General features: G+C 40.3%; 2 protein-coding genes and 1 non-coding gene across 8 annotated transcripts in view; 1 reads left to right on the forward strand and 2 right to left on the reverse strand.

Annotated features, from left to right (window-relative positions):
* ZFAND4 (zinc finger AN1-type containing 4) overlaps positions 1-20,262 on the reverse strand; it is a 95,922-nt gene extending 75,660 nt beyond the window's left edge. Inside the window, exons 1-2 of one of the 4 annotated variants that reach the window (XM_059169607.1) lie at positions 20,171-20,262; positions 10,358-10,658 (exon numbers count right to left, since the gene is read on the reverse strand). In XM_059169607.1, coding sequence (XP_059025590.1) covers positions 10,358-10,619 — 262 coding nt within the window. In that variant the 5' untranslated portion in view covers positions 10,620-10,658; positions 20,171-20,262. Of the gene's footprint in view, positions 1-10,357; positions 10,659-18,613; positions 18,986-20,170 lie in introns of those variants that run through there. The other 3 variants (XM_059169606.1, XM_059169608.1, XM_059169609.1) reach the window with 3 other exon arrangements.
* On the forward strand, positions 9,841-9,942 carry LOC131830933 (U6 spliceosomal RNA). Its single transcript, XR_009353465.1, has one exon. It is a non-coding gene; the product is annotated as a U6 spliceosomal RNA (small nuclear RNA).
* Positions 20,263-21,826: 1,564 nt separating the features above from the next.
* WASHC2A (WASH complex subunit 2A) overlaps positions 21,827-26,880 on the reverse strand; it is a 55,460-nt gene continuing 50,406 nt past the window's right edge. For all 3 annotated transcript variants that reach the window (XM_059169613.1, XM_059169611.1, XM_059169610.1), the window contains 3 exons: positions 25,700-26,317; positions 24,709-24,886; positions 21,827-22,530 (listed from right to left, as the gene is read on the reverse strand). In XM_059169613.1, the coding sequence (XP_059025596.1) occupies positions 22,391-22,530; positions 24,709-24,886; positions 25,700-26,317 (936 nt within the window). In that variant the 3' untranslated portion in view covers positions 21,827-22,390. The remainder of the gene's footprint in view (positions 22,531-24,708; positions 24,887-25,699; positions 26,318-26,880) is intronic.

Here is a 26,880-nt window from a genome sequence, read left to right on the forward strand (position 1 = left end):
TGTAGATGGACTAGCATAAGATTGAGGAATTCCTGGAGGCCACAGTTTGGGGAGGGCTTCCATACAATTAAGAGTTTTATCTCTAAGAGTCCCACCTGGTTCTCCCTGTGAAGAGTCAAGAAAGATCGTCTTGTAGCCCAGGCAGAGGGAGTAGAAACAAACATTAAGAAAAAGTTCAGGGGGTGCCTGGGTAGCTCAGGTGGTTGGGCGACTGCTTTAGGCTCAGGTCATGGGCCCCGGATCCTGGGATCACCCCTTGACAGGCTCCTTGCTCAGCGGGGGGCCTGCTTCTCCTCTTCCCTCTCCCTGCTGCTCTGCCTGCTTGTGTTCTCTCCCTGTCAAATAAATAAATAAAATTTTAAAAAGAAAAGAAAAGAAAAAGTTCAGAGCAGTCTCCATAATAAAGGTCTATACTCACTTTATCAGAACTTTATCTCATCTGGGGTAAGGATATTTCACTGATTCCAGACCCATCTAGCCTTCTTATTGCACCTAAGTAATAACAGGGTGGGGGGAGGGGAGATACTAACAAACACATTGAAGGTCATGGCCCAGGAACACAGGTCCAGCAGAAGAATGAGACTGAATAAGATTAGAGATGTTTTCCCTTCCCCAATACTTTACCACCATACTAACAAAGATCTAACATAATAACAGTGGTTTATACGTAAGTTACAAGACAAATTCTTTTGAAGCAGGAATTCTTACAGAAACCCATAGACAGCAAGGGAGACAAAACAAGGAAACTAGAGGAATCTGAAGCCGCTGGCACTTACAGCTACAACAAACATTAACCAAAGCCCAACTCCTGGCTAGTTTAATATAAAAGCTATTTAATTCAGTTATTATTACCTAATAACATCACATCTGGCTCTCAAAAAAAAAAAAAAAATTACAAGGCATGCTCAAGGAAATCACAGTATGAAGAAATAAAGTAAACATCAGAACCAGACTCAGATATGACAGATTTTGTAATTATCAGATAGGGAGATTAAAATAACTATGATAAATGTGTTAAGAAATCTAATGAAAAAGTAGACAACATGAAAAAACAGACTGAAAGTATACAAAAGAATTAAAACTAAATACTGGAAGTAAAAAACAATGGCATATTTTAAAAACCCAGTAGACTGGATATGTCAACGACAGACTCAGTGAGCTTAAAGAAATGTTGATGGAAACTTCGCAAATTGAAATACTAAGAAAAAAAAAAAAAGAAATCCAAATCCACAGCCAAGAACTATGGAAAAATTTTAAAAGGTGTAACTGGAATGCTAGAAGAAAGAGAAAATAGAACAGATGAAATATTTTAAGTAATAATGACCCAGAATTTTCCAAAATTAACAAGATATACCAAAGCAGAGAAGAGGAAACTCAGAGAACACCAAACAGGATAAAAATTTTAAAGCTACACCTAGGCATGTCATACCAAACTGCAGAAAAGCAAAGGAGAGGTAAAAACTAGACAATAATTATAGAGAACTTTTCATTACAAATCCTGTAAGCAAGAAGAGAGTTTTTTTTGTTTGTTTGTTTTTTTGTTTTTAAGATTTATTTATTTGAGAGAGAGAGAGAGCACACACACACAAACAGCGGAAGCTGCAGGCAGAGGCAGAGGGAGAAGCAGGCTCTGCCGGAATAAGGAGTAAGAAGAGAGCCTTTAATTAAAACCACAAAAGGCAGAAAAGAGTGGAAATGAAGTAACAAAGAACCAGGAGGATGAACAGAAAGTAATAACACAGTAGTCATTAAGCCAACAATATAAAAAATAATTTTAAACATCAGTTTTATCTCTTAGAGATAAAACTCTTTAAACATAGAGATCGTCAGACTTGATCAAAACTGAAGACTCAACTATATATTGTCTATAAGAAATGCACTTTAAACATAAAGATATATATAGATTGAAAGCATAGGGATGCCTGGGTGGCTCAGATGGTTAACGGCCTGCCTTTGGCTCAGGTCATGATCCCAGGGTCTTGAGATCAAGCCCCATATCAGCCTCCCTACTCAGTGCAGAGCCTGCTTCTCTCTCTCCCTTGTCCTACAGCTCCCCTTGCTTGTGCGCTCTCTCTCTGTCAAATAAATAAAATCTTTAAAAATAGATAATTAATTAAATTTAATTTAATCAAAATAAATTAAAAAGTTGGAGTTGCTGTATCAATTGCAGACAAAGTAGACTTCAGTGGAAGGAAAGATCAGGGATAAAGAGAGGCATTACATAATGATAAATGGGTCAACTCTCTAAAAAAAAAAAATTATTTATTATTAGAAAGAGAGAGAATGAGAGAGAAAGGGCACGACAGTGGGGAGGGTCAGAGGGGAACCATAAAGTAGGTTATGCTGAACACCCCCCAACAACCCCAGAGATGTTAGTGGCTTAAAACAAAAACTGATTTCTTGCTCATGTTACATGTCCATAGCATATCAGCAAGGGTTTTCTGTTCACTACAGTTATTCAGGACTCAGGCTGAGAAAGACTTCTTTTCATAGCTCACTGACCAGAACTAATAACAGGGTCCCACCCACTCATATGAAGGCCAGGGAAAAAACCCTATCCCATGCACAGAAGAGAAATCTTTACAGGCAGTAGTAGTGCCAAGGACTAGATGTGTGAGAAATCCACTGCCCGTGGCAATCATGAACCAAATGACAATAATCCCTTATATTTCTTGGCACACGTTCTCTTTCCAAATTCCACTGGATTATTTCTCATATCCTCCTAGTATGCATTCTCCTTTGCAGACCATTGTTCTAGGTAATAAGCTCTGAAAATTTCGCCTTCTCTGAAAAACTAAGAGAGCTAAATTACATTTCCTCCCAAGGACATAGTTCTCATATCCGTGGGTACATACTGCACACTCTCTACAGAGTAACCATTTTCCCCTGATAAAGAACACGGATGCTCTGCTAAATGTTTTATATTTATTAACTAGGAATCCTAACAACTTTTTGTGACTGGTACTATTATTATTCCTACTTTGAATTAGCACAGCTGAGGTAATTAGAGGTTAAATAATCGGCTCAGCTAGAAATATGAAATCAGGCAGTCTGGCTCCCATACTCCTGTCTCTTCAAGGACCATTGAAAGTTCCCTTGCAGATTCTGCTTCCTTCCTGCTACAGCCCTGTCATTCCTACCAGCACATTCTTGGGTATAAAGAGAAAGACCACGGGTCCTTGGGTGACACAGTCAGTTAAGCATCCGACTCGTGATTTCGGCTCAGGTCATGATCTCAGGGTTGTGAGATCAAGCCCTGCACCTGGCTCTGTGCTGGGTGTGGAGCCTGCTTAGGATTCTTTCTCTCCCTCTGCCTCTCTACGACCCTTCACACTCAGTCTCTCTTAAAAAAAAAAGAAAAGAAAGAAAGGAAAAGGAAAGAAAAGAAATAGACCACCCAGGAAAAAATCAAAATTCATTTTTCTTTTTTTTTTTTTTAAGATTTTATTTATTTCTTTGACAGGCAGAGACCACAAGTAGACAGAGAGGCAGGCAGAGAAAGAGAAGAGGAAGCAGGCTCCCCGCTGAGCAGAGAGCCCGATGCGGGGCTCGATCCCAGGACCCTGGGATCATGACCTGAGCCGAAGGCAGAGGCTTTAACCCACTGAGCCACCCAGGCACCCCCCAAATTTATTTTTCATGAAAGATGCCTTCTTGAAGCCTCCTGAAGAACAGAATGATTATCAGTGCCCATGGGCTGCAGAAAGTTACAAGAAAGTATGGAGAACAGGAGAAAAGAAACACATGAGGGATATAAGGATCAGGAAGGGGAAAAGGAATTAAGATCTACTGACAGCTTATGGTAGGTGCTATGGACTGAACTGTGTCCTTATCCTCAATTTTTATTTTGAGGCCCAAACTCCAGTGTAATGGTATTTAGAGTCATGATCTCTGGGAGATAATTAGGCTTAAATGAGGTTTAGAATAAGGCCCTCATGGTGGGATCAGTGCCCTTAAAAGAGATGTCAGAGCACATGTGCGCTCTCTCTCCTGCCATGATATGAGGACACAGCAAGAAAAAGGCAGTTTGTAAGTCAGAAAGAAAGCCCTTAGTAGAATCTGACCATGCTAGTACCCTGATCTCAGACTTTCAAGCTCCAGAACTATAAGACAATAAATGCCTGTTGTTTAAGCTACCTAGTCTATGGTATTTTGTTATGACAGCAAGATTTGTATTTACTATTTTATTTTACCTCATTGAATTTACCAGTAACTATTTGCTTTATAAACATCTATATTAATATTCAACTGTCTAAGAATAAATCAACAAAACTAGGACCTGTTTCTTTGAAAGAATTAATAAGATTGATAAACCTTTGGCCAGACTTATCAAAAAGAAGAGAAAGGACCCAAGTAAGTAAAATCATAAATGAAAGAGGAGAGATCACAACCAACACCAAAGAAATACAAACAATTATAAGAACCTATAAGAGGCTGATATCCAGGATCTATAAAGAACTCCTCAAACTCAACACACACAAATCAGATAATTGTATCAAAAAATGGGCAGAAGACGTGAACAGACACTTCTCAAATGAAGATATACAAATGGCTATCAGACACATGAAAAAATGTTCATCATCACTAGCCATCAGGGAGATTCAAATTAAAACCACATTGAGATACCACCTTACACCAGTTAGAATAACCAAAATTAGCAAGACAGGAAACACATGTGTTAGAAAAAAGGGGAACCCTCTTACACTATTGGTGGGAATGCAAGTTGGTGCAGCCACTTTGGAGAAGAGTGTGGAGATTCCTCAAGAAATTAAAAATAGAACTTCGCTATGACCCTGAAATTGCAATACTGGGTATTTACCCCAAAGATATAAATGTAGTAAAAAGAAGGGCCATCTGTACCCCAATGTTTATAGCAGCAATGGCCACAGTCGCCAAACTGTGGAAGGAACCAAGATGCCCTTCAACGGACAAATGGATAAGAAAGATGTGGTCCATATACACTATGGAGTATTATGCATCTATCAGAAAGGACAAATACCCAACTTTTGTAGCAACATGGACGGGACTGGAAGAGATTATGCTGAGTGAAGTAAGTCAAGCAGAAAGAGTCAATCATCATATGGTTTCACTTATTTGTGGAGCATAACAAATAACATGGAGGATATGGGGAGATGGAGAGGAGAAGGGAGTTGAGGGAAACTGGAAGGGGAGGTGAAAAATGAGAGCCTACAGACTCTGAAAAACAATCTGAGGGTCTTGAGGGGGTGGGAGGTGGGAAGTTAGGGGAACAAGGTGGTGGGTATTAGGGAGGGCACGGATTGCATGGAGCACTGGGTGTGGTGCAAAAACAATGAATATTGTTACGCTGAAAAGAAATTAAAAATTAATTTTAAAAAAGTATTAAAAGAGGCAAGAGTAAAATTAAAAATATTAGAATAAGGAAAAAATAAAATTAAAAAAAATTCTAAAGAAAGAATCTATGAGCAACTATATGCCAGCAAATTTGACAATCTGGAAGAAAAGGATGCATTCCTAGAGACATATAAACTACCACAACTGAACCTGGATGAAATAGAAAACTTGAACAGACCCATAACCAGTAAGGAGATTGAAGTAGTCATCAAGAATCTCCCAAGAAACAAGAGCACAGGGCCAGATGGCTTCTCAGGGGAATTCTACCAAACGTTTAAAGAAGAATTAATTTCTGAAACTCTTCCAAAAAATAGAAATGGAAGGAAAACTTCCAGACTCATTTTATGAGGCCAGCATTACCTTGATCCCAAAACCAGACAAAGACTCCATCAAAAAAGAGAACTACAGACCAATATCCTTGATGAACACAGATGCAAAAATTCTCACCAAAATACTAGCCAATAGGATCCAACAGTACATTAAAAAAATTATTCACCATGACCAAGTGGGATTTATTCCAGAGCTGCAAGGTTGGTTCAACATCCGCCAATGAATCAATATGATACAATACATTAATAAAAGAAAGAACAAGAACCATATGATACTCTCAATAGATGCTGAAAAAGTATTTGACAAAGTACAGCATCCCTTCCTGATCAAAACTCTCTGAAGTGTAGGGATAGAGGGCACATACCTCAATATTATCAAAGCCATCTCGGAAAAACCCACTGCAAATATCATTCTCAATGGAGCAAAACTAAAAGCTTTTCCGCTAAGGTCAGGAACATAGCAGGGATGTCCTTTATCACCACTGCTATTCAACATAGTACTAGAAGTCCTAGCCTCAGTAATCAGACAACAAAAAGAAATTAAAGGTATCCAAATTGGCAAAGAAGAAGTCAAACTATCACTCTTTGCAGATCATATGATCCTTTAGGTGGAAAACCCAAAAGACTCCACTCCAAAACTGCTAGAACTTGTACAGGAATTCAGTAAAGTGTCAGGATATAAAATCAATGTACAGAAATCAGTTGCATTTCTTTATACCAACAATAGAGAGAAGACAGAGAAATTAAGGAGTCAATCCCATTTACAATTGCACCCAAAATCATAAGATACCTAGAAATAAACCTAACGAAAGAGGCCAAGAATCTTATACTCAGAAAAGTATAAAGTACTCAAGGAAGAAACTGAGGAAGACACAAAGATATGGAAAAATGTTCCACGCTCATGAATTGGAAGAACAAATATTGTGAGAAGGTCTATGCTACCTAAAGCAATCTACACATTTAAGGCAATCCTTATCAAAACCCCATCCATTTTTTTCAAAGAAATGAAACAAATAATCCTAAAATTTATATGGAACCAGAAAAGACCTTGAATAGCCAAAGGAATATTGAAAAAGAAAGCCAAAGTTGGTGGCATCACAATTCCGGACTTCAGGCTCTATTACAAAGCTGTCATCATCAAGACAGTACGGTACTGGCACAAAAACAGACACATAGATCAATGAAACAGAATAGAGAGCCCAGAAGTAGACCCTCAACTCTATGGTCAACGAATCTTCGACAAAGCAGGAAAGAATGTCCAATGGAAAAAAGACAGCCTCTTCAACAAATGGTGCTGGGAAAATTGGGACAGCCACATGCAGAAAAATGAAATTGGACCATTTCCTTACACCACACATGGAAATGGACTCAAAATGGATGAAGGACCTCAATGTGCGAAAGGAATCCATCAAAATCCTTGAGGAGAACACAGGCAGCAACCTCTTCGACCTCACCTGCAGCAACTTCTTCTTAGGAACATCGCCAAAGGCAAGCGAAGCAAGAGCAAAAATGAACTATTGGGACTTCATCAAGATCAAAAGCTTTTACACAGCAAAGGAAACAGTTAACAAAACCAAAAGGCAACTGACAGAATAGAAGAAGATATTTGCAAATGACCTATCAGATAAAGGGCTAATATCCAAAATATATGAAGAGCTTATCAGACTCAACACCCAAAGAACAAATAATCCAATCAAGAAATTTGGGGTGCCTAGGTGGCTCAGTGGTTTAAGGCCTCTGCCTTTGGCTCAGGACATGATCCCAGGGTCCTGGGATCGAGCCCCGCATCGGGCTCTCTGCTCAGTGGGGAGCCTGCTTCCTCCTCTCTCTCTCTGCCTGCCTCTCTCACTACTTATGATCTCTCTGTCCTGTCAAGTAAATAAATAAATAAAATCTTTTTTAAAAAAATTTAAAAAAAAAGAAATTGGCAGAGGACATGAACAGACATTTCTGCAAAGACATCCAGATGGCCAACAGACACATGAAAAAGTACTCCACATCACTCGGCATCAGGGAAATACAAATCAAAACCACAATGAGATACCACCTCACACCAGTCAGAATGGCTAAAATCAACAAGTCAGGAAATGACAGATGCTGGCGAGGATGCGGAGAAAGGGGAACCCTCCTACACTGTTGGTGGGAATGCAAGCTGGTGCAACCACTCTGGAAAACAGCATGGAGGTTCCTCAAAATGTTGAAAATAGAGCTACCCTACAACCCAGCAATTGCACTACTAGGTATTTACCCTAAAGTTACAAACGTAGTGATCCGAAGGGGCACATGCACCCAAATGTTTATAGCAGCAATGTCCACAATAGCCAAACTATGGAAAGAACCTAGATGTCCATCAACAGACGAATGGATAAAGAAGATGTGGTATATATATACAATGGAATACTATGCAGCCACCAAAAGAAATGAAATCTTGCCATTTGCGACAATGTGGATGGAACTAGAGGGTATTATGCTTAGCAAAATAAGTCAATCAGAGAAAGACAACTATCATATGATCTCCCTGATATGAGGAAGTGGAGATGCAACATGTGGGGTTTGGGGGTAGGAAAAGAATAAATGAAACAAGATGGGTTCAGGAGGGAGACAAACCGTAAGGACTCTCAATCTTACAAAACAAACTGAGGGTTGCTGTGGGGAGGGGAGTTGGGAGAGGGTGGTGGGGTTATGGGCACTGGGGAGGGTATGTGCTATGGTGAGTGCTGTGAAGTGTGTAAACCTGGCGATTCACAGACCTGTACCCCTGGGGCTAATAATATATTATATGTGTTTATAAAAAAATTTTTAAATTAAAAAAAAAAAAATCAACTGTCCAGTAACTACAAAGCCACTGCTTCTACACTAATGAAGCCTACTCCTACAGAGGACAGGAAGTTCCCATCTTGGCTCTGAAACCAACTCTGTCAGCAATTAAACATTTCCCTTGGATGAGGCCCCAGTCTTCTGTAAACTCAAGTTTACTAGACACTAAGATACCTAAGCAAGGGGTGCCTGGGTGGCTCAGTCAGTTAAGCGTCTGCCTTTGGCTCAGGTCATGATCCCAGGGCCCTGAGACTGAACCCCATGTCAGGCTCTTGGCTCACCGGCGAGTCTACTTCTCCCTCTGCCTCTCTCTCTGCCTGCTGCTTGCCTTGCTTATGTGCGCGCACATGCGCGCGCGCATTCTCTCTCTGTCAAATAAATAAATAAAATAATATTAAAAAGGGGGGGTGTTGCCAGGTGGCTCAGTCATTAGGTATCTTCCTTTGGCTCAGGTCATGAGCCCAAGGTCCTGGGATCAAGCCCCACATCAGGAACCCTGCTTCTCCCTCTCCCATTCCCCCTGCTATGTTCCCTCTTTTGCTCTCTCTGTCAAATAAGTAAGTAAAATATTTTAAAAATAAAATAAAATAAATTTAAAAATTAAAGAAAAAAAAAGATACTAAGCAAGATACTCTCTAAAATGCTTTTGCTGCCGATGATTATCCAAAATCCTTGAAAGGGGGGAAATACAGAAATTTAAACACAAGAGGGTTTTATCTTCCTGCTCCTAAAAAGATATCACTATGCCATCATATTAATAACGAAGCAGAACAATGCCAAAATAACCTATGCTGACTTCATGTCTCAGCAAATCACTTGAGGGAAAAGATGTTTCGTGTGCCATTACTCTATATACTAATGTGTTCACTGGACTCAGCTGGCCACTAACTTAATAGAAGTTAGTTGGAAGAGAACAGCAAATATTTAGAAGCTTAGCCACCAGGATCCTTGACTTTACAAAAACAAAAGATTCCAACCCTAATCATCCTACAATTCAGAACTTAAACTGGACAGGGGGCAATGCTAGTTATTACTTCTAAATTACAGCAAGACCCACTTACTGTTATAGAGACAATTAATTTTCAAGTACATACTGGGTTCTAACAACTACAATGGCAAATACCACTTATTTCTGAAATCCACAAAATACAAAGAAAAAGACTCTAATTTTAACACAAATTAATTTATGATACCTGTCACAAACATGTTAACCAGAGGGACACTGCACAATATTCAGCATCCCTGCTATACTGAGGAAACTTCAAATATATGTAAATGTAAACCAAAACTTTTAGAAAACCTCCACACTAAAAGAAGAAAAGTGCTCACTTTGGCAGCACATATACTAAAATTGGAACAATACAGAGAAGATTAGCCCATGTGCTAGGATGACATGCAAATTCGTGAAGCATTCCGTATTTTAAATAAATACATAAATAATAAAAGTAAAAAAAAAAGAAAGGTATTTGCAAAGTAGTATAAATAGGTAAAGAAGGTCGCTAAAAGGGAACTCAATTATGATTTTCCACTGAAAGTAACTGTAAGGTACTTATGGCATATTTTGCATGTCATGATAACCTGTTGAAAATTATTTTAAAATATTATTTCACACACTATTACCACAATGCCAGGGATTTCCTTCAAAAGAATCTGGTAGAAGTGGAAGTTATTTCAGAATAACTGCTGAAACTGAGTAAGGAGTATACGGGGTATATTATCTTATTTTTCTTAATTCCATATAGGTTTGACATTTTATCTATAAGGAAAGTTAGAATTACTATACATTCTTGATGAATAAATTTAATCCTAAATTTTACCCTAAAATCAAAGAGAAATACCTTCCAATCTTTGAATTTTTGCTTTCACAGAAATAACAGCTTCAAAGGGTGAAACTCTCAGCTCAAAACATGTTCCAGTCAATGTTTCAATGAAGAGCTCCATGGTATCATAGAAAGGAAGTTTGTAGTAAAATGGTCCCACGTTATCTTCATTGAAGAATGGAGGATCTTTTCTGTTATCCATTACTTTGAGTTTTCTAATTCCTCTGGAATATGTTGTAGGCAACCGTATTCCAGTTCTAGCCAAATCAGCTTTAAACATTGGTAATATATATTGTTGTTCATGTTTTGAATTTTGTACCTAAAAAAAAAAGAATATTTTTTTAATGAGACTATCTGGAAGTCTTATTCTGCTATAATGATTTTCTGAATAAGGGCACCTGGGTGGCTCAGTGGGTTAAGCCTCTGCCTTCAGCTCAGGTCATGATCCCACAGTTCTGGGATCAAGCCCCACGTCGGGTTTTCTACTCAGTGGGGAGCCTGTTTCCCGCTCTCTCTGTCTACTTGTGATCTCTCTAGCTCTGTCAAATAAATAAATAAAATCTAAAAAAAAAAGACTTTCTGAATAACTCTGGCCCATATCAATATGCCAGACAGCCCCAGAACTCTTTTTAGTACTTAATTTATCTTTGAAGTTTATCTCCAAAACCACTCTCCCAATCAGACTGTAAGATTACCGAAAACAGGGATATTTACAATAATTCCTGTATCCTTCTAGAGCTCAGCACATTTACTTATAGTACATATTTAACAAATATATATATATATACACATATATATATTTTTTATTTTCAGCATAACAGTATTCCTTGTTTTTTGCACCACACAACAGTGCTCCATGCAATCCGTGCCCTAATACCCACCACCTGGTTCCCCCAACCTCCCATCCACCCCCGCAGCTTCAAAACCCCTCAGATTGTTTTTCAGAGTCAATATATTTTTGTTGTTAATGACATTTAAAACAATGAACTCAACACAGAGATACATATTTGCAAGATTTGGGGAATTTTATGTATATCCTATACTAAACCATGTAAATTATGTTTTCTTACCCATACAAAATATAATTTTATAACCATGGTATATCTAAATCACTCTGAATAAAAGAACAGTCCTTAAAAATAGGACTCATTAAATAATCAATAAGCATTCTAGAAGTTATCTAACAGTACAGCACTGAAATGATACCAATATTGATAACAGACATTAGACATAATCGCTACACACAAACATGCAATGAGTAATGAACAAGAGAGGCAAGCACACCAAACAGAAGTCCTAAAAGTGTATAATTAAGATAATAGGAATAATCAAATTGATAAATTGTTATTTATCAGTGAAAACTTTGTAAAGGGAATGTCTTGAATTTATACTAGGACAGGTGATACACATCTTCTTGGAGGGGTAGGTAGCTTTACTGGTCAATTATGAGTTTTACTGAAACCTTACTGAAGTTTATGATAACTTTACTGAAATATAATTTATATAACATAAAATTCACCTACTTAAAAAAGTCTAAAATTGACTGGTTTTCATTACATTCACAGGATTGTACAACCATCACAATCATCTTTAGAACATTTTTATCAACCCAAAAAGGAACCCCATACACTTTAAATATCTCTCAAATTCTCCTTTTCCCTCTCAGCCCTAGGTACCCCTTAATCAACTTTCTGTCATTTTGCCTATTGTGGTAATTTCACAGTCATATAATATGTTATCTTTTGTGAATAGCTTCTTTCACTTAGCATAACATTTCAAAGTTCATCCATGATTCTAAGATGCATCAGTATTATTGCTAAATAATAATCCATTGTATGGATATACCACTTATTGTTTATGGAGTTGCCAAATGATGGGTGTGTTGGGTTGTCTCCAGTTTGGGGGGATTATGAATAATGCTATGAGAACATCTGATTATAGGTTTCTGTGTGGACATGTGTTTTCCTTTCTCTTCCATATATATCTAGGATTGGAATTACTGGGTTAGGGGGTAACTCCACATTTAGCAATCTGTGTTACTACCAAGTGTATTCCATCTTACCTTCCCACCAACAATGAAAAGAGGATGCTGATTTCTCCACATCCTTGAAATACTTTTTATTTCCTTTTTTTTTTTTTAAAGATTTTATTTATTTATTTGACAGATAGAGATCACAGAGAAGCAAGCAGAGAGAGAGAGAGGAAGGGAAACAGGCTCCCTGCTAAGCGAGAGCCCGAAGCGGGGCTCGATCCCAGGACCCTGAGACCATGACCTGAGCCGAAGGCAGAGACTTAACCCACTGAGCCACCCAGGCGCCCCTTTATTTTCTTTTTGATTAAAGCCAACCTAGAGTGTGTGAAGTAGTATTTTAATGTGGTTGTAAATTTTCTTTCTCTAAAGACTAATGATGTTGAGCAACTGGCTATTTGTGTATCTTCTTTACAGAAATATCAATTCAGAAAAATATACTCATATCCTTTGTCTATTTTTACTTCAGTTGTCTTATTACTGAGTTGTAAAAGGGATTTTTAATGTTTTTTTAGATACAAGCCTCTTAAAGATACATGATTCTCAAATATTTTCTCCAGTGTTACGGGCTGCCTTTCAACTTTCTTGATGGTGTTCTTCAAAGTAAAAAAGTATTCTTTAATGATCTCCAATTTGGATTTAATGATCAACAACTTTCTTTTGTTGCCTGTACTTTCAGAAACACGTTTTATTTTTATTTTTTTAAAGATTTTATTTATTTAACAAACAAAGATCACAAGTAGGCAGAGAGGCAGTCAGAGAGAGAGGAAGGGAAGCAGGCTCCCTGCTGAGCAGAGAGCCCCGATGTGGGGCTCGATCCCAGGACCCTGGGATCATGACCTGAGCCGAAGGCAGAGAGGCTTTAACCCCTGAGCCACCCAGGCACCCCCAGAAACACATTTTAAATGCTTGACCTAATCCAAAGTAATAAGATTATTCACACATAGTTTTCTAAGAATTGTATAGTTTTAGCCTTATATGTAGGTCCATCCATTTTGAATTTATTTTGTGGATGGTGTGAAAGCAGGGTCCAGCTTTATACTTTTCCAAGAAAAAAAAAACAACAATTGTCCAAGCAGCATTTGTTGGAAAAACTATTCTATTCCCTTTGAATTGTCTTGGCACCCTTGTCAAAAAACCACCAACCATAAATATGAGGGTTTAATCCCAATCCCTCAATTCTATGACATTGATCTACATGTCTATCCTTGTAACAGTACCACAATGTCTTTTTACCTTTGTAGTAAGTTTTGAAATCAGAAAGTGTGAGTTCTCTAATTTGTTTTTCTCTTTCATGATTCTTGAATTATTCTGGGTCCTTTGAATTTCCACATGAGTTTTAGGATCAGATTGTCTCTTTTGCAAAAACACCAGTTGGGCTTTTGAACAAGGACTGTGTTGAGTATGCAGATTAATTTGGAGAAAATTACCATCTTGACAATATTGTCTTATAATCCATGAACATGCAATGCCATTAGTTTATTTACAACTTCTTAATGGTGCTTGAGTGGCTCAATCGGTTAAGCGTCTGCCTTCGGCTAGGGTCATGATCCCAGAATTCTGGGATCAAGCCCCACATGGCTCTCCCTGCTCAGCGGGGAGTCTGTTTCTCCCTCTGCTACTGCTCCCCATGCTTGTGCTCTCTCTCTGTCTCATTCTACATCAAATAAATAAAATCTTTTTTTAAAAACTTCATAAGTCGCTTTCAACAATGTTTTATAGTTTTTAGAGTACAAGTTTTGTTTTAAAAACAGTATTCTTAAGAATATTCTTTTTGATACTACTATAAATGAAATTATTGTGTCCTATTCAATTTGTTCATTGCTAGTGTAGAGAAATACAATTGATTTTAATATATTGATCTTGTACATTGCAATCCTGCAATTCATCCATTAGTTCTAGTAGTTTTTCAGTGGATTCTTTAGGATTTTCTTCATCAAAGATCATGTCATCTGCAAATGGAGATTTTTACTTCTTCATCTCCAATCTTCAACATTCCAATAAGATGCTCTTTATTTCCTTTTCTTATTTAATTACCCTGCCTAAATCTCCAACACAAGGTTGAGTACTGGTGGTAGGAGCCAACATTCTTCTCTTATTCCTGACTATAGGGGAAAAGCATTCAGTCTTTCATCACAAAGTACAGATTTGGACTAGGGGGTTTTCCATACATAATCTGTATCACAATGAGGGTGTTCCTTTCTACTCCTACTCTAAGGCCTTTTTTTTTTTTTTGGTAAATCAGAAAGGTATTAAATTTTGTCAGATGCTTTTCTGTCCAGTGTCTATTGGGATAATCATGTGGTTTTTGTCTCTTATTCTATGAATACGGTGTTTAAAAGAACACTGATGGTGGGGCGCCTAGGTGGCTCAGTTAGTTAAGCATCCGACTCTTTATTTCAGCTTAGGTCTTGATCTCAGCATCATGAGACCAAGCTTTATATTGGGCTCCCCACTCAGCAGGGAGTCTACATGAGATTCTCCCTCTCCTCTCTCTCTGCCCCTCCCCACTCCTGTGTGCTTTCTCTCTAAATAAATAAAAATTTTTTAAAAACCCACTGATCTTGTTTTCTTTATATGCCTTTGTCTGGTTTTGGTATCGAGGTAATATGGGTCTCACAGAATACACTGGGAACAAAATTTACAGAGTTTCCATATTACTCCCTGCCCCCACACATGTACAAACTTCCCCTCTGTCAACATCCTACACCAGAGCAGTGTGTGTGTTACAACTAAAACTGCAGTGATATCCCATTATCACCCAACACCCAAAATTTATAGTTTAATCTTGGTGTTTTCTATTTTACTGGTTTTTACAAACATATACTGGCATGTAACCACCATTACACTATCACACAGAACTGTCCCCCTGCCCTAAAAATCCTTTGTGGTTCACCTATTCATCCCACCTGCCTTCCCAAATCCCTGGCAATCACTGATATTTTACCATCCTCATAGTTTTACCTTTTCCAGAATATCATGTAGTTGCAATTATACAGTATGTAGCCTTTTCAGATTGTCTTCCTTCATTTACTAATATGCATTTAAGTTTCTTCCATGTCTTTTCAAGGGCTGACAGCTCATTTCTTTTTGACACTGAAGAATATTCTATTGTTTAAATGTCCCACAATTTATCCATTTACCTACTGAAGGACATATCTTGCTTGCTTCCAAGTTTGGGCAATTATGAATATAACTGCTATAAACATCTGTGTATAGGTTTTTGTGTGGACATGTTTTTAGCACCCCTGGGTAAAAGCCAATGAGTGTGACTCCTGGATCTTACAACGTGTTTAGTTTTATAACAAACTGCCAAAGTGTCTCCTAAGTGGCTGTACCATTTTGTATTTACACCAGCAAAGAGTAAGAGTTCTTATTGTTCCACATCCTTATCAGCATTTGATATTGTCGGTATTCTAGATTTTGGCCATTCTAGTAGGGGTGTAGTGGTAACTCAGAGTTTTAGTTGGCATTTGCCTAACAACTTATGGTAGGGAGCACACCTATCTTATTAAAAGGTAGAACCAATCATGTATTTCTTAGCTCCAGGCCCTATGATGGCTTCCACAGAATAGAATGCCTGTAGAATAAAATCACGGAATTAAATTCACTACCTAGAGAATAAAATTCAGACTCCAGAGAAACGCCCTGAGGTCATGCATCTCACCTTCCAGCCTCATTTTATTTAGACACATACATCATCTCACCCTGCAACACCTCTAGTACACCTGTCTTCTAATGGTTTCTGCCTGCAGCTTCAGAATACATCAGCTCTATCTCATTTCTCCTACTTGACTCTACCCACTGCCATCCCCACACCTGGCTACCCGACAAGCACCTAATCATCTTTCCAGACGCAGCTCAAACAGCAACTATTCCAAAAGCCTTTTATGTGTCTCTCCTTCGTCCCCTGACGCCCTCCAACATATATTGCACCCATTACAATCCATTTCATTGTTTACATGACTTTCTTATTCTCCTAAATAAACTGTAAGCTACTTAAGAGAGAAACCACAACTGATTTTCTGCCCTATCACCCACCACAATGTTTTGTGTATACTAGTACTCATTAAAGGTTTGTTCAATAAAACAGTAAATAAATATTCACTCCTTCAACTGATCCTTGGAACAAACCTGTGATAAATATATATGGTATTACCCTTGTCCCAGAGATGAAGAAATATCTGGTCATGCTCTAAAAGTCATGGGAATATTGCTTTCCCATGAGAATTATGTTATGATTCACTCCAAAGTTCTTTGCAAAGTTTGTCTAATTTATAACATACATGCACATGCATGGATTTCTGCTACAGTGTGAATTTTTATATCATCATCCAGAAGTAGGATTAATTAGGCAAGCTGAATGGCAGAATAAAGACTGCTAATGGTCCTACAGAGAAGGCACTTCAGGAAGAAAAGTTGTTGCTGGCACCACAGCTGCTTTGAGTGCTATAATACTAGTTATCAAAACAATGAGTAAGTAAACATAACAATACAAAGCACTATGCTAATACTACTGCTGGTGATAGTGGTAAAAGGTCATTACTCTTAAATATAAGCCAAATAAATGGCTGTTTTGCTCAGGTTTTGTTTTTTATACCTTTAAAACACTGAAATGGCTACAATAAAATGAATTTTTATGAACCTAATCCCTAACCTCTTTTTCCCCCTCACTGAAACAACTGCTTTTGTAATATGACTTTGGGTAACGTGTGGAATTTTTAAAAGCATACTTATGCTCCATCAAATAAGAATGTACTAAAGAATTATCAGTGTCTGTTTCCCCACAACCAACAGCAATCCCACCTACACAGGGCAATCCCACCTACACAGCGGCAGCTCTAGCAATAGAAGTCAGGGATGGGATCCATAATGCTGAAATAAAGGCACGGGTTACCAGTGCCTGCCCCAGGAAGGTAGAGACAGAAGATAGAAGGATCATTTCCTTCACTACAGTACCCTTCTACAACAATACCCGGAATACAATAAACATGCGGAGACGGGAGAGGGTAACAGATTTGGAAGTTCTTCACCCATAAGGAGAGAATGGATAAAGTAACTACGGGCCAAAAGAAAAACTGCAACTGCGGGCATCGCTAAATTGCATTGGAACACCCACCAAAAGTCTGGCACCGAGAATCAATGAAGTAATCTTCAAATCCAGAAAGGAGCAAGGCTGGTAACCAAATTCAAAACTGAAATGTATGCCTCTAAAAAATAATTACACTTCTCCTCGGTAGAAAACACAGTGAGAGAGGACAAAATGAGACTGTGAAATCTGGTAAGCCAGACTGGAGGACTAGATGATGGCAGAGAAGACAGCCAGCCGAAGACCTAGTCAGTATTAAAACCCGGGCCCAATGACAGCTTCTTAACGTGGTGTGTGGTCATTCTCCACTAAGCACATTATGGAACCGTATATAATGCTGGAAAAGGAGGGCAATGAAGACTCAAAGACAGGATGGGGAATGTTGTATGATCATTAACAGCTAAATTATACAAAAGCAAGAGCAAAGAAAGAGGCAGGTAGAGAAAAGATATACTTCCAGAATTTTTATCAGTAATTTAAAAAACCTACTTAGCTATTAAGAGGAATGGCATCAAGAAAACATTCCTAGGGCGTCTCAGTGTTAAGCCTCTGCCTTAGGCTTAGATCATGATCTCAGGGTCCTGGGATCGAGCCCCCTCATCCGGCTCCCTGCTCAGCCGGGAGCATGCTCCCTTCCCCCACTCAACACACCCCACGCCTGCCTCTCTGCCTACTTGTGATCTGTCGAATAAATAAATATTTTTTAAAATGTGATTTAAAAAATTCCTAAATCAATCCTCCCAAAACCTTACTTTCTTCTGCAAGAGTTCTAAAAATACACAAAGAGGAGAGAGAAATTAAAGACAGGTAAAGCAGTAAGAGCGCTAAGTAATTTCACTAGAAATAGAGTTTATCCTGTTGGAAAGAACATTAGCCACACAGGGCAGTTAGCTATCTTTTAAACTTTTCCCCCAATATGAAGAGACCCAGAAGGTTATGCAACCATTAAAAAATACTGCCTTTTAATGAAGTTTTTACTAATTATGTGAAAACATTCCAGTTTTAAACACAAGCTACATGAGTCTGCCCACCACTTCGTGCATATGTACCCTAAACTCTCGCCTAGCCTCAATCTTCTAGCGGCTCTGGGAAAACCCTGAAGCCAAGTCCGTCTACCCGAGCCTACAATGTACACGCTCGAAGCCCGCCGGGTCACCTGCGCTGCCCGTGCTCCTCCGGGAGACTCCGGCTACCCACACGCTCGGGCCCGATCTGGAGGGCAGTGCTCAGGCTCCGCGTCAGAACCGGCGACTGGCAGATCAGCACCCGTCGGACCCGGCGGGGCGGTCCGGCGGAAAGTGCAGGCGGCGTCCTCGCGGAATGCGTCGCGCCGCGCCGGTCTTAGGGAAGCCGCGGCCGAGGGGGCGGGGCTTGGCTGCCCCGCGCCGAGCGGCCGGCGCTCCTCTCCCGCCCGCGGAGGACGGCGGCGGCAGCGCGGTCCGGTGCAGCGGTCCGCAGCCCCGGGCGCCCTCCCGGCTGTCTCGTTCACTCGTTCGCCTGCCCGCAGGCCTAGAGAGAGGCGCGGCCCCGCGAGCAACGCCAGGGCAGGCACGGACCAGCAACACTCGGCAGCCGCCGCGCCCCGCCCCTTTGTGACACCGCGTACCAATCGCTCGCCAGCGCTCGCGTCGCCCTCCAATCAGCGAGGGTGCGGGCGGGGGCGGGGCCTGTCCGCCCGACGCCGGCGGTTGCTCGGGAGCCCGAGCTTCCTCTGCGTTCGGTGTTGGGTGTCGGTTAGAGGAGGCCCGGATGTTGGCCTTTTCTTAGCAGCAGTGGGCACCTGCCTGAGACCCAGTTGGGTTGGAGACCCGCCGCACGGTCTGCTGGAAGCGGCGGGAGTAAGCCCCTGGCCGGACGACGGTGTGGACTGCACCTTACCAGAGGCCACCCAAGGTTGCTCTTAGAGGCGCCCCAAGGGCTGGTGTGAGGAGGGTAACACGAGCAGCCGGCCTCCAGTGGGTCCCTTCCAGAACCCGCTCATTCCTAGTGCTTTCAGGGCCGTCCTGCCTTTAACAGATACACCCTTCCAGTGCTTCACTGTTTCCTAACGTTAAGGCCTCAACGGTCTCATCTTAAAGGGGGCCACTACTATACCAAGTTGAAAACAAGGGCAAAAGCAAATTACCTCTCTTGGTCTCTATTTATGCCTCATCCGCTTTACCATCTGAGAAATGTAGGTCAGGTACTAGAGTGGGCACCTTGGGTTATTGAATCTCAGAGTTGGGTAAACCTAGCTACACTTTTTTCCCACTCTAATTCCCAAGGTGCTGAACTCAAGTGTTTACGATGACAATATAAACCCTCCAACCTGAAATGGGCCCTCACTCCTTTTCCTCTCCATTCCCCACACATGTTCTAAATCCAACCTTTACAGATTTTCCAACCAAAGAGGCCTATTTCACTAGGTGGGTTACCAAAATGACAATGAACAGTAATCCCCCTCCCAATCTAGCTTCATCATCCTCATCTTTAGTCAGAGGAATGTATCTAAAATGAACCCCAGCATCTAATCTATCCTTTCTCACAGCTCCTCTGAGACCCCACCCACCAATTAATCTCCACAATCCAACACTGAGCATACACTGGGGTTTATGATGAGATATAACTTCAGGCTCTCAATCCTGATTCCTCCTTAAACTTCAATACTGAATTGACTGGAGCTTCTTAAGGACAGAGATATTATCATCTTTGTATACAGATTCTAAAATAGTACCTGTGATGAAGGGAATCATACTGAATCAAAACTTTGGTCTTTCAACCTGCCTCCTCACTTCAGCCAGGGAGAACTAAGATCACAGCTGTTATGTTGGCCAAATCATTCTTTCTCATCATCATCATCATTTACTGTTTTTAAAATGCTGTGTGGTCAACAAAGGTCATTGCATATTCTCTCCCATCACAATCCTACAAAGTTGGTACTGAACAGTTGACAAAGTTGACAAAGGAGACAGAAGCTAGAAAGGTAAAATACTTTGCCTACTCTCAAACACCTCTAGAACCAGATTCTCACTACAAAAAACCAAAATTTTTCCACAATTGTACTCTGCTTCCAGATTTTATCCTCATCTGTAAAATGAGGACATTACCTATATGGACTTACGGAGACTGGATAAAAGACCATTGAAAGTGCTGACCATAGGGCCAATAAGTATAAATTCCCTCCCCCTTTCAAACCTCTCAAAATAGAAATTTGCATTTGTTCTAACTCTAATTTCTCATGAATTCCCTAATCTGTCCTAATGATGACTCAGTAGAGCGATCATTCCCAAAAGAAAACAACATGTTTAACAAATGCCTACTGAGGGGCCCCTGGGTGGCTCAGTGGGTTAAAGCCTCTGCCTTTAGTTCAGGTCATGATCCCGGGGTCCTGAGATTGAGCCCCGAATCAGGCTCACTGCCCAGGAGGGAGCCTGCTTCCTCCTCTCTCTCTGCCTACTTGTGATCTCTGTCTGTCAAATAAATAAATAAAATCTTTAGAAAAAAAAAAAAATGCCTACTGAGTCAGACACAGGGGCAGGTAACTATATACACAAGTAACCTAAGAAACAAAAGGTATAAGCACCCTCTTTTGCCATCAAGTCACTCTCAGAGCAGAGCACCACAAACAGCTGATCTATGAGAGCTGTATAAAATCTCCTGACTCAGGCTCAGCAATTCCAAGTTCAATCTTAAAAAGTGCCGAAAGGGGGCGCCTGGGTTGCTCAGTGGGTTAAGCCTCTGCCTCCAGCTCAGGTCATGATCTCAGGGTCCTGGGATCATCAGGTTCTCTGCTCAACAGGAAGCCTGCTTCCCCCCTCCTTCTCTCTGCCTACTTGTGATTTCTCTCCCTCTGTCAAATAAATAAATTAAAAAAAAAAAATATATATATATATATATTTTTTTTTTTTTAAGTGCCAAAGGAAGAAGTTAGTGGTTTTGGGACTGGTAAAACCAACTGGGCCTGCCTGTAAGACTGTGCTATGGTTACAGTTTGAATACTTAGCACCAAGTCTGCACAGCACAAGAAAACACAAGGAGGGGTCAGGTATCCATGAGACTAGCAGCTACCACACTGGACAACATAGTTATAGAGTATTCCCATTAGTGCAGAGTTCTAAGGCACAGTGCCGCTCCACAGAAAGACATCTCCATCCTCAGTACTTTTCCTTCCATTATCTGGGTTCATTCTGCCTCATTCACAAAATAATGAAAAGCTCCAAAGGAATGGAAATGGATGCCTCAGAGCAAGGTTCAGAATACTGTTTATGTAAAGGGTCTGAAAGAAGATATCTTGGGCTTTGTGGGCCATCCAGTCTGTCACAACTACTGAACTCTGGCATTGTAGAAGGGTGAAAACAGCCACGGACAATATGTAAATGAATGGGTATGGTTGTGTTCCAATAAAACTTTATTTACAAAAACAGACAACGGAGGGCCATAATTTGCCAAACAAACCTATAGAGGCATTTTCAGAATTCAGTGGACTCAGAGGAAACCTACTCTCCTACTGCAGAGAGTCATGAAGTATACAATCTCTCATCCCCTTCCTCTATCACCTGCATAGGCCCTGAGGTAGGGCTTCTATCCATGAATGGAATATTCCTGGTCATCTGCCTGGCACTGCTTCCTCTGGAATTCCCTGCCCATTCATGAAAGGCACATAGAAGTTTTTTCTCCAACATGCCCAAAATCATACTGTGGCCCCATCAAGGCAATTAAATGGAAATATAGTTAAAAAAAAAAAAAAAAAAACACTGTGAAATATTTATTTTTGTTCTGTCACATTAAGCATGATTAAAACTGGGGCATAAAAATACTAAGTATGTTGGGTGAGAAAGAGGTGAGCTAGCTGCTTCAGTATTTGCTTTTTCTAATTCAATTAAGACAATGAGTACACAAGACAGCATTAACTCAAGGATGTAGCTGAAGGGTGAGATGTGATACTCTGTATGCTCTACTGGCCTCCAAAGGCGTTCAAGGGATCATCAAAAATGTTGGACACTTTCTGTTCGGATCTGGATTCAGGTGCTGCCTGTGAAGATCGACTTTTTGGTTTGGTTGTCTTAGCCTGGATACCAGAGGAGAAGATATCATCTTTAAAAAGAAAAAAGAAAAAGAAAATAATGCTGATTAGGCAAGAAAACAGACACTTTTAAGACAAATCTACATAAATCACCAAACATCCAAGTCTGGTAACAGTACATGATACCAAAAACATTAAGAGTCAAGCCCTTTAGATTCTGGTCCTGGCTTTGCTACTAATTTTTATAATCACATAAAGTCACAGGTTCTCTCTGACCACAATTTTCTCAGCTACAAGGTACGTGTATACACATGGAAGAGAAGAAAAAGGGAAGGATAACCAAACTCCAATCCTGCCCCCGACTTTACTATCTGCGACTTATCTACTTTTACATTCTCTTCCCACTGGATTTTAAAAGGAAAGAGCAATACAAACAAGCAATGGGAAATCCAGCATAGGAGTACCCCTCGCTCAGAATAAATGCACCTATCTGAGGTACATCAATGCCAAAATTCTAAGTCTTTATGACCACATTCATGTTTAGTTGTTTCGCTGCTTCCAGTGTTTCATGAGTCATCTTACTCACCTGAAGCATTACTGCTGGGATTCTATCCTACATTTTAGCATGTGTACACAAAGATATGTATATATAAATATTAAAGACCATGGCATTATTTTTTTAATTTTTATTTATTTATTATTTTTTAAATTAACATATAATGTATTATTAGCCCCAGGGGTACAGGTCTATGAATCACCAGGTTTAAATACTTCACAGCACTCACCATAGCACATTACCCGCCCCCCATTGTCCATAACTCCCCATGGCATTATTTTCAATTAAAAAAAAGTGGCAACAATTTAGATCACCTTCAATAAGCTAATGGCTGAATACAAAGGAATACTATACAACCACTAAAAACAAGGAAGTAGATAGATCTCTATACTGACATGGGAAGACATCAAGTGACTAATAGGAACAGCAGAACAGATAAAATATATTCATATTTTGGAAAAAATAAGTATACATTTCTATGTATACAAAGCTCTATTAACATCACTCAATCTGATGTTTGAGTGATGGTTACCTCCAGGGCTTGTTTTTCACATTTTACACTTATCAAATAGTAGTCACCTATTACAACAGGTATGTGTTACTTTTGTTGTAATTAAAAAAAACAAAACAAAGTCTCTTCTGCATCCCCTGTGGTGGGAAGCAGGTGGAGACAAAGCACATGGCTTACTCCAGGAATAGGCCCCATGTGGCACTGCAGCAGCTGCTTTCTTCCAGTTAACCCCAAGGTGTAGATCTGGGAGGGAGGAGAAAGTATGTCTTTGGCTTCAGCTCAAGTCCTATCCACCAACACAGGACATGAAAGAAGTGCCATATTTAAGATCAGGCAGTCGGCTTGCCCATTGATAAAGGAGATGTTATGCCATGGGGCGGGTGGGGGGAGTGGAATGAGCATGTTTACAAACGCAGAAGATCTCTGGTTAGACATTAAGTCTGAGTTATAAGCTGCTTTCATAGATAATCCTGCTCTGCTCTTGCACTCCCCCACCTCCACCCTCTGAACTCCTGACGCTCAATCCCCATTTAGAACTGACTCGAACAATTGCACCATGCCCGAGGAAGCCATCGGGGCCTCCTTCAGCCTACAGGCGAGTTTCTGACCCCCCTTTCATAACATCAGAATGTTCAGAGTTATCACAGATTATTGGTGGGGGGGCTTACTAAAATAAAAGTTAAATTATAATTAAAGGTCAAATTCTGGGCTTTTTCAAATTCCTTGATGACCATCAGGACAAAAAATTGTCTCACTGAAATAACTAGTCCATTTATTGATCTATCCTCAGCCTACCTCCAGATTATACAGCAAGCCAAAGGAAACCCACTGGGGAATATTTTCCAAGAAAGGGCCCACACAAAGGTAGAGAAATAACAGTCACTGAATGGTAATCACTCTCTGTGTCATATATAGAAAATCACTTACCCAGGGCACCTGGGTGGCTTAGAGGGTTAAGCCTCTGCCTTCGCCTCAGGTCATGATCCCAGCGTCCTGGGATCGAGCCCCGCATCAGGTTCTCTGCTCAGCCAGGAGCCTACTACACTTCCCCTCTCTCTGCCTGCCTCTCTGCCTACTTGTGATATCTCTCTCTCTCTCTCTCTCTCTGTATTAAATAAATAAATAAAATCTTAAAAAAAAGAACCACTTTGCTAACTTAAAAAAAAAAAGAAAATCACTTACCCATATCATCATCAAATATAGACTTAGCTTCCACCTTTTTTTTGGACTTCTCTTTTGGTTTTACAGTTAGGTCAGCAAAGATATCAATGTTATCATCAAACAAGTTGGATTCAAATGTTCTTTCCTTGTCTCTTGTTTTTTGTGTGGGTTTGATTGCTTCTGTAGCAAATATATCATCCTTGTTGAGCCAAAAAAACAGATGAAACAATTTTAAATCAAGTTGCAGAAATGCAAACTGCCACCATATTCTGGGACAGCCAGGTGACCTGTTCTCTCTGCTTAGAATGCCCTACTCCGTCCAGATTCCTGCCTGGCCTACCCTTGGTCTTTCTTCTAGTCCTAGCTCAAGTGCCAGCTCTGTAGAGAGGCTTTCTCTACCAATCCTACCTGAAGGAGTGGTTCCTGCCCCCATCCATTACTCTGTACCACTGCCTTGAGGTGTTTTCTTTATGGTACTCAACATTATCTGAAAATAGTTTATTTATATGTTGCTCTGTCTGTATCCAAAGCCTCTAACATACTGGGCCTAGCTCACTTTGTGCCTCCAGTACCTGGATGCTCAACAAACATGTGTCCAGAGAGTGGCACTGAAGGCTTTCCTGCCAGCACTAAGTCGTCAGCTTCAGCCAGGGCCCTGTTTCCCCAAGAACCACAGGCTAAACCCTTAAGCTGTACTGAAGCTGCTTTATGTATGTGTCACAGAGCGACAGGCCAAGGACACTGACTACAGCAACATGCTGGTAATAACTATACAAATGAAGATTTGTATCAGTAACTATGGCTGGCCAAGAACCACCCCCACGTGAAACAAAACAAAAAACGACTTCTGAGTAAATTTCAAAATTATTAATAAAAGGAGCTAACCTTACGTACTAAGTAGATAGCAAGCAGCAATGAAACAAGATTATTATAATGTATGGCTCAATGAGCCAATCCAGCATCGTTTTAATATAAAATCAGGCCCAAAAAAGGTACTGTTATGTCCTGTTACCTCAAAAATATCTTGTGCTTTTGAGATGACATCCTGCTGACTGTTGGATTTTGACTCATTCTTCTTGGCTTTCTGATCTGTAAAGATATCATCCTCATCTTCCAAGAGGGGGAAAGGATTCGTTTTCTTTGCTGGTTTTGGTTTAACAGACTGGAACAGATCATCATCACTGCCTGCCTCCCCTAGAGCAGGAAACATGGAGCTCTTTTCTTTACTTCCCCCTGGTGGGTTGGCGACGCCCTCTGCTGCCTTTGCCTTGGCTTTTCTTCTCCCAGTGGACTGAGATCCAGTACCCTTGGAGAAGATATCTCCAGAATCAAAAAGGTCATCCTCAAGAGGCTGACCCAGAGATTTCACCAAGGGGCTTCTGTCCACTTCAGACATAGGACCACCTGCCCAAGCTGGAGCAGCAGCAGCCACGACCTCATCAGAACTGTCTTGTCCGCCAGTTGCCCTGGACTGTGGCTGAGGATCACCTGGTGAAATGTCTCCATCTGTGAAGTGTGCAATGGACCTTCTGGGGACACTCACATCCTCAGTCTCAGTGGATTCCTGGGCAGCCAACCTCCGAGCTGCACGGGTCTGTGGTCTACGCTTCCCTCTCACTTTGACCCGGCTCTGCAAGGGCAAAAAACCACATGTTGATCTAACGATTTAAAAAGAAAAATCTCTCCCCTCATGCTGTCTCTCTCTCTATCTCAAATAAAATCTAAAAACAAATTCTTTAAAAAAAAAAAAAAAAGCATTCAAAGCTAACATAACAAGTAATCAGTGACTCAAAATATTCTAAGATTGTCTGATCTACCTCAATCAAGATCTTATCTTATCTAAGACACAGAAGAGATTATTTCCTAAAGATTTCCAAAGACATTTAATGGCTGCTCCAAGATTGCATTACTCTGAATCTTTTAATGTTCCCCACTCTTGAGTCTTGGAGGGCAATATCAGTTGTTTCATACAAAAGGCTTCATTTACTCCTGGAACCCTGCAGAGCAGGCATGTTGGTACACTTGTGTTCTATGCCCTAACTGGCCCTTACTCTGCCCTTGGCTTATATGTGAGTATCTTTCAAAACAAGAATCAGGGGGAATTCTAAGAGTAACCTTTATCAGGGGCTAGCCTAAAGCCAGGCTCCAAAACCAGGAAGATAAAAGACAATAAAGAAAGAGAGGCAATCTGAA

Source organism: Mustela lutreola, chromosome 4 (genome assembly GCF_030435805.1).
Source record: "Mustela lutreola isolate mMusLut2 chromosome 4, mMusLut2.pri, whole genome shotgun sequence".
In the NCBI taxonomy this organism is placed as follows: domain Eukaryota; kingdom Metazoa; phylum Chordata; class Mammalia; order Carnivora; family Mustelidae; genus Mustela; species Mustela lutreola.